We start from the raw sequence: 22,279 nt of genomic DNA, 5'->3' as shown, positions 1-22,279 counted from the left end.
CATATGTAGATGATTTAATTAGATTGAAATGAGTTCTGAAACCTGATACAGCCAATTTGAAATTTGCCAAATCAACTAGATAGTTTTTAAAACTGCACCCCGGTGTTTGAGGAAGCTACGCAGCAGAATGGAATCCTTATCTATGGGTTAGTAAGTTTCTGCCAGTTGCATAAACTGCCTAAAAAGATTTTCCAGTTGGCAGTCATTTTAACCCATTTAAATCTAAATATGCTTGTATAACAAAATATGCGAGCTAACTTGGCAACTCTAGCTTTGATCTTTCAGTCTACAAATATCTGTTGGGCTGCTGCTTTAAGCATCTGTTAATAAATACTTGACTTAGAATTATATGCTGCACCCTATTTTAAGTTTTCTGCAGCATATTATGTGGTAGAAACTGCCAAAGGTTTATGAGAAATTGAGTGACATATTAGGAGGTATATTCAGGAAAATTGTGCAGTATCCATTTTGAAATAGTCATTTGTATATTAATGCTACCACATAGCTGTGTCTTTAACACTTATATGACACTTCAAAATTGCACAGTTAAGGACTTTTTGTTATGACTACTTAGACTTTAGAGAGTGTCTTTCTTTTCTTGTTAAATAAAAAATTCCAGCTCTCTGTTCTTACTCACCATTGAAAATATATATAATTCACAATAGACCATACAATCATCTAAACTATCAGTTTTATTTTCTTAAGGATATTATTAGTTTTCCCAGCATGGACTCCTTTGTTATATCGTACTTGATCTGCTTGAACATACAAGCTAATGGCGAAGCCATGAAAATACCTACGCGGTACGACATAAAGCTCCAGATCTGAACCATGATAAACACTGCTGTTCAGTCAGTTACTGACCATTGTCAGCAATATTAATTGCTTCGTGACATAGACCTTCTGAAGCTGTTCTTCTGCTTACCTTCTTTTTCATGTTTCCAGTCATGGGTCTCAGCCTGGGCCAAACGGAAACAAAGGAAGTCTCTTAGTTATTTCCCGTAGAGCTCGCTGTACTGTGAAGGTGAATCGCACCTAATAGCACCTTCAATCACAGTAAAGTTTTATTTCCCCCTCTCTGTACCTGAAGGGATTCCTGTCAACATCACGGGTATAGGTGTACTACATGCCCAAACTTGACACGGTCCAATCACTACATTTTCATACTACTGGAAAGCTCGATGATGAGCATCGTAGTGACCACGGCCCGCGGCCATCTTACTCATCACAAAGAACACATCTTGTTTTATTCATTCTTTGTGAACAAATCTGACAAATTTCTTCTAAATTACATTTTAAGGAACATACAAGGAACATACAAGAAAGGTGCACATTCATGGAAGTATGTTGAAAGTCTTGAAAGGGACATTGTATATTGTTTTCAGCTAGTGTCTATGCATAAAAGTTAAAAAGTATGATAAAGTGAGAGTTTTGACTTACAATGTTGTTTTACTTCCACCCGCTCTAGGAGTGGCTTGGTGCTATGAATTGTGCTATTAATTATGAAGTGATTCATGTTTACATACATATAATATGTATAGTCCAGCCTATCCCTGCTATTATACATACTTGATCTAAGAGTAGTCGTTCCATGTTAAAGGTTAGCAGTTCCGTGCCTTTTCATTCCAATTGGTGTAGTTTGAGGAATAAATATGAAGACAATAACACCATTGTGCAAATCTTTCCCGAAAGTCATGCTGTCATTGTGCAGTATCATATGTACACACCGTGTGTCTTTAAAGGTATGCCTGGAATGTGGAGAAGACTATTGTTCAGGCTGCTTTGCTAAAATGCACCAGAAGGGGGCACTGAAGTTCCACAGAACAACTCTTTTACAGGTAGGCCTCTTTAGCATCCGTTCCGAAGATGTTAACCACATAATATAATAGGCATTTAAACATATCTTATAAGTTAGAATTCAGAAAAAATACATTAATTTCTAAAATCTTTTTATGTACATTTATCCTTGACATGTATCTTAAAATTATTTCACTGAGTGATAATCTAGATTCTATTTTGGTATTTAAAGTCTTTTAATATAGTTCCTCAAATACTTAGTTTGATTACAATATTAACATGATCTATTGCAGTATGGTGTTATGTATTGATTTATTTTAAGTACCATCCATAGCTGGTTTTTAAATAAAAATTTGTTTCCTTATATAAACATTTGTTTATCTTCCTGCACTACCATTTAGGTAAGCTCCTTTTTCGAGGGCATCCCTTTTTTTCCATATGCTAAAATTTTTTATTTGTTGTTTTAAATATATTGATCACTTTGTAAACTACCTCAACTTTAGCCCCAATAAACACCTTTAAAACTTTCATATTTAAAGAAATGAAGTGGTAAGATATAGAGATGGCATTACACTGATTATCATTAATATTGTAATCATTTGTCATAAATTAATTCCTTTTATTGCTAGAGGGAGTGCCTTCTAGGAAGCTGGCTCTATGCTAGATAGTGACATTACATAGGTTAATATTGCTAGCATCCTGATGGTAAGAATCTGGAGATTAAATAAGAATCAAACATGAGACTTAATAGGTAAAGATACTGATAGCCCATAGAGAATGGAAAAGAGATGACCAGATTTGTTTGGAAATGTATTCGTGAGATTCATATCGGTATTTCAACCTACTACTAATCTACGTGTGTGTGTGTGTGTGTGTATATATATATATATACACACATATATATATTATATGATATATTGAATATATATTATATATGTATATTTGTGATATATATATATATATATATATATATATATATATATATATAAATATAATATATTTAGCTTGTAAAGATTTTGACCCATTATGATGTGGAAAACAAAGCATCTAATAGATCTGCCTTATATTTGCTGAATTCATTACACACACATCATCCTCCTCCTCCCTCTCTCTCTCTCTCTCTCTCTCTCTCTCTCTCCCTCTGTGTGTGTGCATGTGTGCATGTGTGCATGTGTGTTTGTGCGTGTGATTTTGTGCATGTGTGTGTATGCATGTGTGTGTGTGTGTGTGTGTGTGTGTGTGTGTGTGTGTAGGCTAGCAGAAGCCATCATTCCATCATTCTTGATGAACCTTCAACCATGTTTTTGTGTCTTTGTTTCTCCCTAAGAACATGAGCTTGCTGCTTAGGCTAAGCTGCTTGACCCAGGAGTCATAGGTATCTTTTTCTCTTCGCAGCACCCAATTTACAATATTCCACCATGCCTGGCTTTATATGAGTGCTGGGTGTTTGGCTTCCTGAGCAAGCATCCTACTTAAGGAGCTACTTTATCATCCCCTGTATGTTACTTTTGAATGCAGTATTGGAGCTTGCAAACAGAAAGGACAAATAGCATAGAAAACAAAACACTCCTTATCTTGGGGATAATTTAACTGAATATTTCTAGAAATCAAAATCAGTCTATAAAAGGGAGTCTAACTGTTAAAATGTAACTACTATAGAGTTGCTCATGATGAATGTAAACACCCTATGACCTTACTGTAAGTTCCTAATAGAAAGTTTCCCCTGGATGGCTTATTCATTCAACACAGTTCACTCAGTGAACTGAAACATTATGAAACTTTGTAATGCTGATATAAAGGAGAGTGAACCACAGCTTCTTCCTTTAATCTTAGTGCTTGAATTTCTTAATGTATCCAAACTGATTTCTCTCTTTCTTTACCTTCTTTTCCCACTTCCCTTCCGTCTGGTCCCCACACATCCTTCACAGCACTTTGATATGACTTTCTGTAGATATGTGGATATAATGTAGGTCAAATTATGCTTATCAAGACAACCCAAACTAGAGAGTACCTTCTCAATACACAGCCTTTTTTCTTCCATATTTTGCTATCAGAATCATTAAAGTATATTCTATAACTTAATTTAGATTAATCTGATCTTTTCAGATTCAAATCCTGTGAAGTTCTAAATGTAGAATCAAGAAAGTGAGAAAACATTTACTATGCACATATTAACTATTATACATTTTTAAAATTAGAATACACTTATTTTGAAATGTAAATTTCCTATGGGCTCCATAGTGCCTTTGCAGAGAGCACTTACAGCAATCTGCAGGCTATTTTTGCATTTTTTATTAATATATAATCTATAGAGATCAGTTGAACATGTGCAAGCTCATGTGGTGTTTCCAGGTACACCTGCCTTGAGAAACATTACCCAAACTAAGCCAATGAACATATCACTCACTTCATCCACAATGTTCTTTCTTTTACTTCTCTCTCTCTCTCTCTCTCTCTCTCTCTCTCTCTCTCTCTCTCTCTCTCTCTCTGTGTGTGTGTGTGTGTGTGTTAAGAACACATAAAACACTGCTGCTTAGCACTTTCTAGTGTTGACTGAGGATGAGGAAATGTTGGTAAGCCACAAATAGAAAATTGATATTTAAGATCTGTAGAAATTTGAACTTGAAGAGAACACATTTGTCTCTAAAAGTTAGCATAGATGAATTTCATCTGTATAAGAATCAACGAGTCTGAGAAGCCACACTGACTCTCTGGTAGGTTTTGATATTTAAAAACTGCCATCTAATACTGAGAACACTGCCTCTTCTGCATTCATCCCTCTACATTCTGTCTCTGTCTCTTTTCCACTGTTATTTTTTTCCATTGTCTGTTTTCCCCAGGTGTTGGTCTTGTCTACCAATTGGTCAGTAATTCAGATATCTTTACTTTGTAGATCTCATGAAAAATGTTTCTGGTTTTTGTTGTTGTTTATCATTTTGGTAGTGATTATAGTCATGAGATTTCAATGACCACTGGATTTGCACCAAATCTAAGAATTGGGCAAGATATTTTATGTGAAAATATTAAGTATTGCTATAGAAATGATATTGCTATGTATGGAGAAAACATTCTTGCCTAATGGCTATTTTGTATATTTTTATATTCTTTAATCTCTGGTATTTATTGTACTTTTATAATATATAAGCAACTTTGATACCTTTAAATCATATAAATGGTTTGGTCTATGGTTCAATTCATCTTGTGATCCAGTCATTACATTTGTTTGTAAAATGCTATGTAGTTTTACTTTAAAAAATAAATGTCCCTACCATACAGAAAGCAAGTTGTTTATTACTGTTCCCATGGTGACTAACACAAATGCTAAAGATAGTCTGTTTAATTTATGATTTATTTATGCTTGGCAGTGATTGAAACATGTCAGGTTTCTGTGCCCCTTTCAAGCCCTGTTCAATAGTTAATCATGTGCAGAATAAAGTATAAAGATTTGGGAGCATTTGCAAACTACAAAAGTTGTATTTCTTTAGTTAGAAAAATTGTCAATACTGAAATGTGAAGTTTTTGTTTTTCTCTCAAACTGGAGTCCTGGGTTTCCTCCAAAGTACACATGGGGGATCCTATAGCTCCAGCTGGATATGTAGCAGAGGATTGCCTTATCTGGCATCGATGGGAGGGGAACCCCTTGGTCCTGTAGAGGCATGATGACCCAGGGTAGGGTAATGCTGGGATGCTGAGGAGAGAGTGGGTGAGCAGATGGGGAAGCACCCTCATAGAGGCAAGAGGAAAGGGGAAGAAGGTAAGTGGTTTGTGGATAGGAAACTAAGAAAAGGATAGTATTTGAAATGTAAATAAATAAAATAACCAATAAAAATGAAAAGAAAAATAAGGTCTTAATATATCAAGCATTCATATTTCCTTTTAGCATGAATGCTCAGACACAGGAGAACATTAATCAGAGAATGAGAAGGCTGCAGAAAACACAAAAGGCATTCTACTGTGAAGTAAGACATTCACAGGGGAGGTTGGATTAAGTAAATCATTAATAGATAGATTATAGTAAGTAGCTTTTCTTAATTAGAATGGAGATTCTCTTAAATGGAAGGTTGAAACCTAAGAATGGGGGTGGTTAGAAAAAACAAAAAAAGAGACTATCCAGGGTATAAATTCATATTGTCTTGCATAAGACTCCCTTATCTCCAAGAGAAGGTATGTTTACATAAGCATGAGTGTATCTTGGAACATATGTTTGTATGCATCATCATACGTGGAAATAATTACTGCGTAAATGAATCTCAGGACATAATACAATTTATGCTTATTAACTTCATTATATTTTTAATTACATTTTTAAGTTGACAGTGTTCATTACCTGATTTTAGGATCAGATTATCACTGTCCCATTAAGGTTTAAAATGATATATTTTGTTGCAATGATTAGTCATGATTGAGAATATCATGATTACTTGGGTAGTCTCACAAAGGTTATTTGCCATACACATGCATATTATGGGTGTGATGTGCATGTCCCTCAGATTCTCCTATTTACAGCTTATGTACTCATATCCTTGACTGCTTGAACGCTGCTTCAGATGGAGCAGTTTTGAGACTCTCTTCATGAATTTTCCTTTACTAAATTATCTATCAATTCTAACACTACTTTTAAGGGGTGGTTTGGTTTGTTTCTATTCTCCTGATATTACAATATACCACAATAACTGTATAATTTATAGGCAATAAACACTGTATTCAGATCATGGTTCTTGAGGCTGAAAGAAACACACCTGAGGGACTGCATCTGGAAAGTGGGCCTTGTGGCAGCAAGGTAGCACAAACGCTTGAGGTTGTACAGACCATCACATGGCTACACGGACAGAGATGAAATTTGAAGAGAAAATATTGGTAAATGATTTGGTTGTTCATAATCCTCATATAAAGATCTCACTTACTACCACATCTCAGCATATCACAAGTGGGGTTTACATCTGAATGAATTCTGGATGGAGACCTACAGACCATAACATGATCTCCACCCTGTGCCTCCCCACCCCACCCCCAAATTCAAACAGCCAATTTGTTTCAATTTGGACCAACTCTGGTGACCATTATAATTCCCATACTGAGATCAGCATTTTTTTTTCTTGCCCTCCTTTTCACACTTACCTTGCCTGAAGACGGTGTTTCCTAAACACTCTATAGTAAAACTCTGGAAGACAAATTCTGCAATTATTTTTGAGGAGAACTCTATTCATGACAATATAGAATTCAGGGTAAACTTAGAGCTTGCTATTGGCTTAGTTTTAGGGAATGATAGAATTTTTTAAAGGTCAGTGCATAGAAACTGAGAAGTCAGTATTCAAGAGTGAAGATATAAATAGAAACAGCAGCTATATTACAGACACAGTAAAAATCACCAGTCATGCCATGAGTGTTAAGACAATGAACTTATTGCTGCTTCCTAGAATTGTCTAAATATTCTTTGGAAGGTAGAGTTACCCAGATGGTTGACTGATGTCTAAATTGCAACATGTTCTACTCTGGATCCCATGAATGATCAGAGTTGAGCTCACTCAGTATCTTCTTCTCACATCATCAATAAAGTAGACTGAGGCAGAGACCAAGAAGTCACCCTTCAAAGGAAATTAGCACATGCTCACTTGATATTACAGTCAAATTAGAAAATGATTCTGGAAATAATATAAACTGATAAATATTAATGCTGTACTTCAGGGAAAAGTAAAATATGTAAAATATATTTGACATCTGGGTACTCTCATTTCTTTACTATTGCTTGGGTATGAATGGTACATATTCCAATACCACAGGGCTAAGTTCATCCACTTTAATCCAATTATCGCTTTGTGCCAACTCAATTAAGGCATTCTTAAAAAATCATATTATTATTTGCTACTTACTCTTCCATGTCTTCTGATAAAATTCCAACTCTGAAAGAAATGTATCAGATTTGTTCGTGACTGAATTCTCAGTTCCTGTACCTGGCCCTTAGAAATCAATTTTTGAGGGGATAAAAATGTGAATGGATTCCTAATGATATGATCATGTCCTTGAAATAGCATAAGGATTTTATGTAGCAAAATTTATTTTTCTCTATATTTTGGAAGCTAAAGAATTTATTAGCCAAAATTCAATGAAGAATATAAATGTTAATATGCTATGTAGGTGAAAAATTCACAAAATGCTTCCCTCGTGAGTGTCAAATTTGCTCTTTATTTAACTTTGTAGTTCTTGGAGAAGTAGAAAAAGGTGCCTCTGAAACATATTTACAGTAAATATGACTTGTAAAAGCCAAGTTTTATTTTAGCAGGATAAAACTGCAGACGGAAGGTGAATAGAACTCCCTACCTGCAGAGAGCTTTGTACCTGCTACAGCCCCTGTGGGGTTTCAGAAGCCATGGAGTGCACATTGGCTCCCTAGAAAATAAGAAGTGAAAGCCAGGCATCATATAAATACCAGAGCTCTACTTCTGCCTGGACCCCTACACAAGCCACCTCCTAGAACAAACACTGAAGCTGTCCTGCTGGCAAACCAATATGCCTGTTTCTGAGTTAACTGCTGCCTAGCTTGGGGAGAGCATTGGGAGTCTGACAGTTTAACTCAGGTAGAATGCCTGGTCAGCATTTTATTTAAGTGTTTGATCATGCACTCAGGATTTCAAAATTAGATTGATATGAAGACTAATTAAAAATACTTTTCTGGGAACAATTAATAGCATTATTTTATACAGAGAAGATATAATTTCATGGAGAAGATACTACAGATATAATCATGTAGATGTACTAGATCAGTGGATGCTAGTGTTCTTGCTGATATGTGTAATTATTGGTCTTAGTTTTGGGCATATGTATCAGGTCAAAGTGAAACTCAAATGATCCTTCATTGTTCTAGTCAGACTCTGGGCATTCCTATTAATTCCCAATGATCTTCTATTTTCTCTTTCTTGTACATCAGCCTGATTTGCAGTAATATTTAACTTGTGATCAGTTTACCTTTCTGTGATGTTCTAAGCATTAATTGTCACTCTGCTTCAGAATTTTGCTTGTTTTTTGGACAAGTAGTAGCACTGTTTGTTACATGACTGTACCAGAGTTTATTCATCCTTTCGTAGTTTGATGGGTATCTGTACTCGTTTCACATTTGAGGCTAACGTGAATAATCCTATGAATTTTTCAATTTAAGGTTTTTTCTTTGTTTGTTTTGCTTTACTTTTGTGTTTATATATTATAGGGTTATGGCAGGGTCTCTGTATATTACTAAGGCTGGCTTTGAACTTGTAATTCTCCTTAGTCTCCTGAAACCAGAATCACATATGTGTTTGTTATTAACTAACTTGTTTTAAGACAGTTTCTCCCATAGGACAATAAATTCATTAGATAGGCCCGACTACATAGCTCAGGAGCTCTTAGGAATCCTTCTATTTTCTTTCCAAGAGTTGGAGATACAATTACACATCACTGTACCCTCTTCACATGGGTTCTAGGGATCTTTAGTTAGACCCTCATAGTTTCAATAGAGTGACTTTGTCAATTGAATCATTTACTTAGACAAGAGAGCATGGGAAAATAAAAATAAAGAGAATTGGAAATGTAGGCAGAAAAGATAGAAGGGCTTTTATTATCATTCAAGAGCAAGACCCTGGATGGCTTAGGGAATATATTATGAAAAGAGTAACAGGTAGAGCAACCACTACAGTAAAGAGGATTTCTGAAGTGAACAGATTTAATGTAGAGAAGCTAATCTCAAAGGGAGAAGAATGTGCTCTTTCATGTTTGTGCTAAGTGGGTCTCAAGATAAAGTCATATATGCAAACTCAGAAACTTTCAGTACGATGGATAAAAGTCAACTGAATGATGGTATAAAAATTTTTCTGCTTGTAGCTTGTGCTATGTGCAAGTTTATTAATGCATATAAAGTATTCCTAGAATTTTAACCTTATCTTTATGCCATTTGCTTATGACACCAAGTAACATTAATTATAAGTTCAAAGAATTTAAAATAACCTTTATATGTAGTAATATTTTTCATAATTTTCTTGAGGGAAAATTATATTACAAAATAGTCACATAATTAATGTATAAAGTTTGATAGATTTTGACATATTCAGGGACCCATTATCATCACCTTAGTTATAACAATAAACTTAATTGATTATTGTAAAATACCATGATTCCCTTAAACCATAAGTGTTGGAGGAGAGGACATTTAACATGGAGGTAGAGAAAAATGTGTAATGAATAAATGCATAAAAGACAAAACTTACATGTGTGATTAATATGTGATAACCAAAACAGTAAAATGTAGCATCAAAATACAATAATGAAAAGTAGTGAGCAATAGGAGAAGGAAATCATAGATGAAGTTCAAAGCTGAGTTAAGTCTTAGGACTGGAGAAATGGCTCAGCCACTTAGAGTACTGGCAGCTCGTCCAGAGGTTCAAAGCTTGAGTCCCGGCACTCACATGACAGCTCATAATAGACTGTAACTTCAATTTCAGGTAACATGACAGCATCTTCTAGCCTCTGAAGTCAAGAGGCATATGTGTTGTACAAATATGTATGAAGATAAAATTCTCAAACACATAAAAGTATAAATGAAAATATTTTAAGAGATGAATAAATTCTATAATTCTGATAATCACAGAAGAGTTTGTAGTGACAGTGGGCCTGGCGCGTGGAGGGCTGTTTCCATGCGTGCATGTTAACACATTTTGCAAAATTTTTGTAAAATAGTAAATGAAAGTTTCAGATTTTAATTTTTCACATATTTACCAATTTGTGTTTCCTCCTTATTCAGATTTTGGATAATAAAATGTTATTTGGGGAATCTTCGATGTCTCACCAAATATCTAAACTTTTACTTGATGACACAATGCTAGATATTTCAGGAGCCTTTATTCTATGTAAATAAGGACTAAATTGTCTCCTGATTTTTTCACAAGGTTTGACAGCTTTACAGTGGTTTTGGTTAAATTAGTTTAGGCTCATCACTATTTATAGAATAAAATTGTTCAGTGGCGATGTAAGCAGAATACTATATTTAACACCCAAATATGACTGATTTCTTGATCACTCTTTGCTGGTGAATTTATTCTGCTATGTCTAAAATTCTGCTATTCAAATAATTGAAAATGAAATCATTTGTTCTTCATGTAACTCAAATATGTGTAATTACTGAAAGCAGCTAACTCAGCTGAATGCCTTCATTATACATGTAATATTAGCTGAAAACAAGAACAAGTACTTGCTAAGATAATTAATATAGTACATAATTATATGGCATCGAAACTGCAAATAGGTAGCAAGATTGCAGGTGTGAATTTCCCTTGTTTCTTTCTTTGGTTAGCTTGCCTTAAATATTGCTCCTTAAGAAGTTCTTGGTGCAATAAAAATTGAAAGGTACAATTATTTAGACATAAATGATGTTTTTCTTTTCCTGAGACTGTATCCTTGCATGTTTGAAAATACATTATATTTAGAGCACTTGCATTCACATGTCATCTTGTCCTTTTAAAAAAATATTTAAACTGAATAAGGTGTGTTTTATTTCATTTGGTCTGTTACTTTATGATAGTATTAAATATCAAATCTGGATAACATTTATTTGGCACCATTTATCTGCTGTATGATGGAGTACATTTGTAATAAATTACAAATAAATAAACTACAAATGTCAACACCCTTGATCATTTTGATTATCTTCTTAGTGTAAAGGAAAACTAGTTCAGTAATTCGTAAAAACTGAGAGAAACCAGCCAACACTTTATGAGAAATATGGCTCTAAAGACTTAAGTTCTGCTTCAGATTTGAACTTGATGGAAAGTTCAGGCACATGACTTTGTTTGATTTTGGGTTTTTGTTTGTTTTAAATTATTTTATTTATTTACATTCCAGATGTTGCCCCACTTCCTGGTGTCTCCCCTCCCAGTTCTTCTTCCCATTTCCCCTCTCCTTTGCCTCTGAGAGGGTGCTCCTCCCCTCCCCCCAGGCATCCTCCTTCCCTGGGGCCTCAAGTCTCTGCAGGTTTAGGTTCATCCTCTCCAACTGAGGCTAGAAAGGCAGTCCTTTGCTACATATGTGCTTAGGGACCTCTGACCAGGCAGTGTATGCTCTTTGGTTGTTGGCTTAGTCTCTGGAACTCTTATAGGTTCAAGTTAGGTGAGACTGTTGGTTTTCCTACAGGGTTGCCATTCCTTTCAATATCTTCAGTCTTTCCCCTAACTTGGCCATAGGGGTCCTGAGGGGTCCTGGCCTCAATCTAACGGTTTTCTGTAAGTATCTACATCTGTCTCAGTCAGTTGCTGTTAGAGCCTCTCAGAGAAGAGCCATGCAAGACTCATGTCTGTAAGCATAACATATCAACAGTGATAGTGTCAAGCTTTGATGTCCACCAATGTGATTGATGCCAAGTTGGGCAGGTCATTGTACAGCCCTTCCTTCAAACTCTGCTCTATTTTTGTCCCTACATTTCTTTTAGTCAGGAACAGTTCTGGGTCAGAAATTTTGGAATTTGGTAACCCTATCCCTCCACTTGGGGTCCTGTCTTATCTACTCTTTATGTTCCATCCCTGCACTGTTGGGCATTTTAGCTAAGGTCACCCCCATCGAGCCCTGGAAGCTTCTCATATTGCAGGTCTCCCCCAGAAGCTGCATATTTCCATTCTTTCTTCTGGTCCTCTGGGTTTCTCTCCTATTCCAATCCCCAAATTGATCCTGCCCCCTCTCCCCATACTCTGATACTCCCTCTCTCTGCCTCACTGTAATTATTCTGTTCCCCCTTCTAAGTGGGATTGAAGCATCCTCTCTTGGACCTTCTTTCTTGTTAAACTTCTGAGGGTTGTGTCATGAATATTCTGTATCTTTTGGCTAATATCTACTTATCAGTGAGTACATACCATGCATGTTTTGGGGTCTGGGTTATCTCACTTAGAATGATATTTACTAGTTCCATCCATTTGCTTGCAAGATTCATGATGTTCTCTTGTAATAGCTGAATAATATTCTATTGTGTGTGAACCACATTTTCTGTATATGTTTTTTGGTTGAGGTACATCTTGTTTGTTTCCAGCTTCTGGCTATTATAAATAAGGCTGGTGTAAACATAGTGGAACATATATCCTTGTGGCATGGTGAAGCATCTATTGGGTATATGCCCCAGAAGGTATTGCCTGGGTCTTAAGGTAGAACTATTTTCAATGTTTGGAAGAACTTCCAGATTGATTTTCAGAATGGTTGTACCAGCTTGCAATCCTACCAGGAATGAATCCTCTTCATCCTCATCCTCATCAGCATGTGCTGTCACCTGAGATTTTGATCTTAGTCATTCTGATTGGTGTAGGCAGAATCTCAGGGTCATTTTGATTTCCATTTACCTGATGATTAAAGATATTGAACATTTCTTTCACAGATTTTTGTTTATTTGATTCCTCTGTTGAGAATTCTAATTAGTTCTGTCCCCATTTCAGTTGGGTTATTTAAATTTCTGGAGGTTAACTTGTGTTGTTCTTTATATATGTTGAGTATTAGCCCTATATCACATGTAGGGTTAGTGAAGATCTTTTCGCAATCTGTAGGTTGCCTTTTGTGGTATTGACGGTGTCCTTTGCCTTACCAAAGCTTTTCATGAGGTCCCATTTATCAATTATTTATCTTAGAGATTGAATCATTGCTGTTATTTCTCTTCAGGAACTTTTGACCTATGCCAATACATCTGAGGCTGTTTCTCACTTTCTTAGCAACATGATGAGTGGATTGCTTCCAAGTGAAGATCATTTTCTCTATTTTTATTTGTTGAATTTTCAGTGTGTGTGTGTGTGTGTGTGTGTGTGTGTGTGTGTGTGTGTGTGTGTTGTATGCACACACTCTCTTGAAATAGAGTATCTCATGGAATCCAGAGTGAGCTGCTGGGCAGCAAAATTCAGTGCTCTTGTCTCTATTTTCCTGCAGCACAAGGTTTACAGGCATGCCCATGATACTTGTCTTTTTACATGGGATTTGAGGATTTGAACTTAAGGTCTTCCTGCTTGCAGAGTAAGCAACCCCCCCCCCCCAACTAATCAATTTTTCTATCCTGTAAAATTCAGATTTTGTTGTGTGTTACTTCATTGCAACTTGTTTCAGTCTGAATATTTGGTTTTCTCTGTATTTGTAGATGTATATGTAGGGAATTTGCTCCAAATTCTGATTTTCCCCCCAATTTCCTGATATTTTGAAATTTTGGCCTTTTGGTCCTTACACTTGATATTTTCTTTTAGTAGAAAAAATAGATGAAACTTTTTAACAATCATTTATTGATTTCCTCCTTAAATCATGATAAATAATTCAGTTAAGGTAATGTCTACTTTCAGGGAAAAATATTTCTAATAAGTTGATCTGTAAAGGCAAATTTATCAGAAGAACAAACTAGTTTTGATCTAAAAACAGAGGTATAATTTAGTAACTGAAAGTTGGCTGTAACACTTTATCTTTTCCATAATTATTTAGTTGCTTATGGTGTATAAAAGTATGTTTTTACATAAATAATTTTAACTTAAAAAATAAGTTGAATTTCTTAAAATATTTTGAAGACATTAATTTTAATTGATAGGTACAAAGACTGTTACAATTATATTCATTGATGTGTAAATTTAGTTCTTGCAGAACAAAGAAGAACAAATTGTTCTTGCAGAAAAATTGTATAGTTAGTGCTAATTTCAAGTGACCAATATTTATTAGTCATTGCATCTAATGGATTTATAATATCCTCTGAGGTTTTAAAATACATTTTTCTTTCTTTGTGTGTATTGCCTTAAATCTTAATTTCAATGTATACCAGAATTATTCTGTCACATTTAAAATAATCAATTTAGAATAAAGACTGTTTTTACAATAAATAATTTCTAAAATTTTGCAAATGGAAAACCAGGGAATGTTAATACTCTCGAAGGAGAATTGGTGTAGATGTGGTGGTATGTGACATTCTGGAGGCTGAGATACCAGAACCAGAGATTCAAAACCAGTCTCACACTATTATATAGTGACATTTTGTCACCAAATTAAATCATAAGCAAAAGAGTTTATGAATGGAGGCATTCCCAATTCTGCTTTCAAACCTGCAAATAAGATGGTGTGGGCTGTGTGTTAACTTTCTTGAGCTGGAACTTAAAGAACTATGGCTGTGTCAGTGTGATCATTAGTATTTATTACTGAACACCAAGAAGGATTTAGCTGATAGTGGAAGGTGCCAAACTACAGCATGGAGGATGCCATCAAGCATGCCATGCTTTTAAAAATTAAAACTTTTGCTCCTGGACCTTAACTTCTACAAAATGACTGCCATCCACTCCAAAATACTACAAAATATCACCTCTCACTATTTTGATTAATGATGTATTGTCAGAGTGATGAATTCTTCTTCACTATAATTTGAAAGATAATATCATTCTAAGGGAAAGGAAAGTTGAGGTGAGAATTTAGAACAGTTACCAGATGAAATCCTACCACCACATCATGGGGAGTGGGAAAGAATATGGCAGTACATTAAAATGCTGGCAGTAAATCATATGCTGTGGCTCTAAAAACTTCTGTCCTATAGTGAAACATATGATTTGGTATGTTTTTTAAAGGCTGTTTCTACTTGAATTTTAACATTCTAGTATGGATTATAGTTGCACAGGTAAATATAGAGAATCTCAGTCACCTTATTTTTTCCATGTTTGCACTGCTGTACTTAAATCTTTATATTTAGAAGATATAAACAAAGTTATCTTTGAGTTTGGTTTCTCAGTTTGAAATTAATCTCTTAATATATGGTTCAGTATTATGCCTGATAGACTAATCTAATTTAAACCCAATCATTTTTATATTCTTTTTAACTGGCGGTTTAGTGCTTAAGATGGTAGTTTTCATTCTTTCTATGGAATTCCTATCTCCTTCACAAATTTTACCTCTACTCTTATATAATAGTCCCCAAGCTACATCCACTGTTTGGTTGTGTGTCTGCATCTATCTGAGTCAGCTACTATGTAGAGCCTCTCAGAGGACAGCCACACTAAAATTCTTGTTTGCAATCATAACTTAGTATCACTACTCTGTTATGTGTTAGGGACTGGTGCTTGCCCATGAGATGGGTCTCAAGTTGGCTGGTTATTTGTTGGCCATTTCCACAGTCTCTGCTCCATCCCTTATTCATGCATTTCTTGTAGACAGGATAATTTTGGGGTTGAAAATTTGTGGATGGGTCCCTATTACTCCACTGAGGTTCCTGTCTGTTTATAGCAGTTGTCCTGTTCAGATTCCATATCCCCAGTGTTGTGTGTCACAACTAAGGTCACCCCCATTGATTATTCTTGGGGACTTTCATTATCACAGGTCTGTGTCATATCCTGGAGATGTTCGCCATCCCTGTCCGTTGCATATTGCCTTCATTTTCGTGGCCATCTGGCCTTCTCTCCTGTCCCTCTCTTTACCTGATCCTGAAGTCCTCCCACTCTCCTCTCCATCCTCCCTGCCACCAAGTTTCCTCCTCTTATCTGCCATTTAAATGACTATTTTCATTTCCTCACTTGAGCTTTCCTTCTTGTTTAGTTTCTTTCGGTCTGTGGAGTGTAGCATGGGTATTCTATACTTCATGACTAATATCCAATTATAACTGAGTACATAATAATTGTACAGATTTCTACCAATAGGTTATGGCTATGCAATAAATCCTAGCTAATCCTATCTTTTCCCACAAAACTGCTACTTTTTCCTAGAAAGACAGCCCAATATTTACTACCTTAGTCCCCAAGCTCAGGGAATAGGGGCGCTGACTCTTCATTAACTTCTTCAAGCTGATTATGGGCATTGAGATATTAGAAGAGGAGTGGGGGGGGAGAGTAAATTGATAAGCCTCTGATGCTGTGTCTTTTCTGTATCCAGATGGAGTTCCAGGACCTCAGAGGTTTGAGCAGGTCTTCTCAGCTTGCTTGATGAGTAGATACACTAAGGCTTTGTATTCTGCAATATACAATTCTCGAAATAAATTTCAGTATCAAGATAATTTTTTGATGAAGATATAATTTCTTAAATGGCACCAATTTACTTTGATTACAAATTTTAAGGTTTTCATTGGTACGAGCTTCTTATTGATATAAAAGTGAGATGAATATTGATACTCTCATAGGCATTGTACCAGTATAACACATTTAGGAATACAAGGCTTAGGCCCAGTCCTTCTTTAACTTTTTTAACTGATTTGAGATAGTTAGCCTGTGAGTTAAGGGACTACAGCAAATTCATGGCTTGGAGTTTATTGTTAAGTTGTTTTCTCTGTTTTATTTAGAAATAGCTGAGTGGAGTTAACAGACAACAGTCCAGATTACCTTACATGCATAGTTGGTTTTCAAAACATCAGAAGTCCACAGAATTGATGTTACAAACATTTCTGTATTAATGTTCATTTTGATTAGAGACCTGTCTGCTCCTGACAGCTTCCTGTATTGAATTCTAAGATGAAATTGAACATCTCTGGAGTTACTTCAGTTGTGGTGAGACAGCCACTAGACAAGAATTACCTCTTTCCATTTACAGAAAAATTACTTTCCAGAAAGGACACACTTGCAGAATAGTTGACCGATTATATCTGCCTAGACAGAGTAATCATCCCTTAATAATTCTACATCACTAAGGTCTGTCAGATGATCCTGGGCCAGAAGGCTAATATATGATGCTCCAATGTTCTATAGTATAGGGACTGTCCAGGTGTTCAGCGGTCTCTATAAATTGGCTAAGGTTTAGAAGCTATGCTTTGTGCTTCCCATAATTTCAGTTAACTCAGTCATTCTGGATTTCTGAAGGGGTTGAAAACTTATAGTCACATAGCCAATCCTGGCTATTTACTTTGAGAGAAAATATCTGAGTGGATGGTTTTCAGCTGTCATCCATTCTAAAGCCAAGAAAAAAAAAGCCAGGTTCAGAACTAAGTGTTTTATTTAGGAAAGATGACAGAGGTTCTGGTTAGTCAACAAAATGATGGACTGGGTATTAGGACTATCTTGTACCTCACTGGTACAAATAGGCATAATTATACTCTAAATGTATTTTGAGAAAAAAGTTTTATTTTAACAGGAAGGGTGATATGTAGGAGGAGCTAAGGTGGGAGGAGTACTGAGAGGAAGAGAAGGAGCAAGGAGAAGAGAAGGAGGAGGGGAGGAGAAGCTAGGTGATGAGAGAGAGAAAGAGAGTGAAAGATTGGGCGGGACATGGAGGCACATGTTCACTTGTCTCCACCAGTCAAAGATACTTGATATATCTAGGTTGTGTATTGGGTTACACTTCTGAGTATTACCAAACTTATAAAGCCTTTGATTAACATTTTCAAAAAATTGTATAAAAGCAAAAAGGAAAGGGGGCATGGGATAGGGGTTTTCTAGGGAGGGGAAAGGGGGAAAGGGGATGGCATCTGAAATGTAAATAAAAAATCCAATAAAAAATAAAAATAAAAATAAAAATAAAAATAAAAATAAAAAATAACTGAATACATACCATTCATTTTCTTTTAGGACTGGGTTTCCTCACTCAGATTGATATCCACAGGAAGAACAACAGAATCAACTAACCTAGATTCTTAGTATTCTCAGAGACTGAACCACCAACCAAAGAGTATACATGAGCTGGACCTAGGCCTCCCCACACATTTATAGCAGATGTGCAGCTTGGTCTTCATGTGGGCCCCAAACAACTGGAGTAGAGGCTATCCTAAAAGCTTTTGTTTTTACATGGGATATGTTATTCTAGCCAGGCTGCCTTGTCTGTCCTCAGTGGGAAAGGATTCATCTAGTCTTACAGAGACTTAATGTGTCAGGGTGAGGGGATACCCAAGGGGTCCCACCGTCTCAGAAGAGGAGATGGGAATGGGGGAGGATTGTGGGAAAGGTGACTGGGGGCAGTGAGCATAGTGTAAAGTGAATAAATAAAAAAAGAAAAGATGGTAGTGCTTGTATTGAGTGAAAGACAATATGATTTGTGTCACAGTTTAACTGTCAACCTCTAAACAGACTCCAAGTTTTCAGAACTGTGTTTCTAAATGTTAACTGTAGTTTTTCCAGGCAGAATGTATATATTTTAAGGCTTTAATATGAGGTGATGCTAATTTATATTTACTTGCTTAGTCAAATACAAAAAAGCAAACAGTTAATATAAATTAAAAGGAAAAATTTGTCATCTAATTTTTACATAGTGATTTTATTTTTAGGACCTGTGTTTTGTACATATTCTTTAAGAGAAGGAACATTTAAAAAATCTACTAGTAATAAATTTAATAGTTATAAAAAAAAAACAAAGACCAAATGTGTTTCCTGTGTCCCCAAGGGGAAAGAATTATAATGCAAGAAGGACGTCTTAGATCCCATCCAAACCCTGATATTGTCAAGGTTATCTCACCTGGGCTTTCTGAAATCAGTTTTCCTTGGTTTTATACTGAGGATCTTAACTATTTATTTTCTTTCTGTGTATAATCTCCTTTGAAATAATGATGATGATGATGATAATAATAATAACAATAAAGTGTACATACACACCCTCATGATAAGGAAGAATGTTCCTAGGGATAAAAGATATTTCAGTAAGATTACCTTTTATTAGTTATGCAAGGTTATTTTTGGTATATAATCAATGTGCATTGCTGCATTTCATAAGACAATTTTGGCCGTACTCTACGCATTTCTGCATTTCCATTTTCTCCCTTTAGTCTTCCTTGTTTTCTTTTCTCTTTTTAATTTGTCCCTTTCTCCCCCACTTTCATATATATATATATATGCATATATATATATATATGTATGTATGTATAATCAGGAGTTCCCAGATTCACAAACAATGAAAAACAGGATGATTCCTTCTCTGTTTTCAGGTTTTCTTCACTTGATTTGATGATGTGCACTTGTATCTTTCATTGTTTCATTGTTTCTATGATTGAACAAAACTGGACACACTGTATGTATGTATGTATGTATGTATGTATGTGCCACAGAAACATTATCCATTCATTTGTCATTGATTATTCAGCCTGCTTTATAACTTGGCTACTGTGCAGATGTGTAATAAATAAACATGGATGTGATAGTCTACTCTTTATATGTTGATGTAGAGTTCCTAGAGTATATTCACACAGATATGTTATAGTTGGATCACATGATAGCTGTACTTTTAAATTTTGTGTTGCTTCATCATGATTTAACTGATAAAACTGACTAGTTTGTGTTCAACAAACTGGATACAATTCCTTTTTCCTTCATCCTTGCTAGCATTTCTTTTGAATTTTGAATGGTAGTCATATCTCCTGGGGTAAAGAATGTTAAAATAGTTTTTTAATTCCATTTGTTTGGCAGCTAAAAATATAAAACATAGCTTTATGTGTTTATTGGTCATTTGTACTTCACTTTCTGAGAACAGTCTCATCAATTCATTACATCATTCATTAACTGGGTTGCTGGATTCACTGGTGTTTTGTGGGTATTTTTTTTCTCTGAAATCATTGTATACTTTAGATGATAATTATCTATCAGATATACCTGGAAATGCTTTTATTCCATTCTGTTTGGTGTTCTTTTGTTTGTTTAACTTTGTTTTTTGTTTTGTTTTGTTTATAAATCTGATTGTATTGATATTATACTCTTTTTTAGTGGATATTTTATTTATTTACATTTCAGATGTTATCTCCTTTCCCCATTCTCACCCCCAGAAACTTCCTCCTCATTTCTGCTTTTATACCACTTTAATTACATGTAAGTATTAAGGTCAGTTCTAGAAGGAGCCTGATATACCTGTCTCCAGCGAAGCTCTGCCAGAGCCTGTCATATAAGAGGCAGATGCTCTCAGCTAACCATTGAACTGATGAAAGGGTTCCCAATAGAGGAGTTAGAGAGAGGACTCAAGGAGCTGTAAGGTCTTGCAGCCCCATAGGGAGAGCAACAATACCAACCAACCAAAGCTCCCATGGTCTAAACTACCAGCCTGGGAACACACATGGAGGGACTCAAGGCTCCAGCTGTATATATAATTGTTTGGTGTTTTTTAACTCAACTAAAATTTCTTTTTGCTGTGCAGCAACTTTGTAATTCATCTGTATCATTTGCTATTCTAGTAACAATTTCCTGAGCTACTGTAGTCTGTCCTAAAATACTTGAAGTGTTTTTCCTTTATTCCTTTGTGGTATTAAATTAAGGTCTTTGAATCATTTTCATTAGTTTTGTTTGTTTGTTTGTTTGTTTGTAAACAATAACAAGAGTTTAGTCTGTTGAATCTTAACCAAGGAACTATTGTTAGCTGATGACTTCTCTAGGCAAGATCATATTTATTTAAGGGTATGTTATCTGATAGGGTGACCATGATCCAGTGAGTGACTCCACACCCATTAGTATGTGGACAGCACAATTTGAACTCAATAGTTTACTTTTTTAAAAAAAGAAAAAAGACACAGAATAGAGAGTGGGTAAAGTGTTCGTGAATCTTGGAGAATTTTTAAGGAGGAGTGTGTGTTGGGATAAATGTTACCAAATTTCATTGTATGAAATTGTCAAATAATGAATTAAAGCACTGTGGCTTTGTTTTATTTTATTTTATTTTTAAATGGAGGTGTGTATCTTTGCTCTTCTGTATGTGAATACCCAGGTTTTTTCTTTTGTTTGCTTTTTTTTTATCAGAAACATTTGATCAACAGAATGTTATTTCTCAAATGTATGTTTTTGGGATCTCTGTCTAAAATCAGGTGGCTGTAGCTGTGTTTACTTCTAGCTCCTCTATTGTACTCTATGCATCATTTTCTATGCCAGGAACCATGATGGTTTTGGTACAATGACTTTGGAATATGCTGTGAAATCAAACACTGTGTAGGTTAGGATGCTTTGGCATCCTGGGTATTTTGAGCTTTTGTATGAACACTAAAGAAAAATGTTTTTATCTCTGTGAACACTATCTTTTAAACGTTTGTAGGGATTTCATTGAATCAAACTTTTGTGGTTTTATAACATTTTCATACTATTCATTCTGCCAATCTGTTATCACAAGGCATCTTCCCATGTTCTAGAATAAAGAATCTTCATCAATTTCTTTCTTAAGTATTTTAAAATTTTCATTTCACAGGCATTTCACTACCTTGGATAGGTTTATTTCAAGGTAATTTTCAGCTGTTCTTCAAGTTTCCCTGGGTCATTTCCCAGAGATCCTAGTAGACAGGCCTGTGTGAAATTTGCCATCTTCTAAAAGATAAGACTAATTTATAATCGTAAATTAAGTTCAAAGTATATTTTTGCCTGACATTGCTTTTAAGCATGTTACATATGGATGATATAAAAGCTATTAGAACATTGGTAGCAGGATTCATACTAGAGTAAGAGTCAGGTTTCTTGGCATTATTTAAGTATCTATACTTTTGATATTTACTGTATGAAAATTTATTATACTTTTGATGCTATAAATATTATACACATATCAAACAATCTGAGTGGTTTTGAAATTCACAGGCCTTTATTCTGGACAATTTAAAATCAGGCTTTTG

General features: G+C 35.2%; 1 protein-coding gene across 16 annotated transcripts in view; it reads left to right on the top strand.

The window, feature by feature from the left end:
- The window catches only part of Zbbx (zinc finger B-box domain containing), a 124,260-nt gene that overhangs the window by 22,935 nt on the left and 79,046 nt on the right, over positions 1–22,279 (top strand). For all 16 annotated transcript variants that reach the window (XM_076932518.1, XM_076932528.1, XM_076932521.1 and 13 more), the window contains one exon: positions 1,743–1,838. In XM_076932518.1, coding sequence (XP_076788633.1) covers positions 1,743–1,838 — 96 coding nt within the window. The remainder of the gene's footprint in view (positions 1–1,742; positions 1,839–22,279) is intronic.

The sequence above is a fragment of the Arvicanthis niloticus genome, chromosome 4 (assembly GCF_011762505.2).
Source record: "Arvicanthis niloticus isolate mArvNil1 chromosome 4, mArvNil1.pat.X, whole genome shotgun sequence".
Classification (NCBI taxonomy): Eukaryota; Metazoa; Chordata; class Mammalia; order Rodentia; family Muridae; genus Arvicanthis; species Arvicanthis niloticus.
The sequence above is the reverse complement of the archived record's forward strand: the minus strand, read 5'-3'. Positions and strand labels throughout refer to the sequence as shown.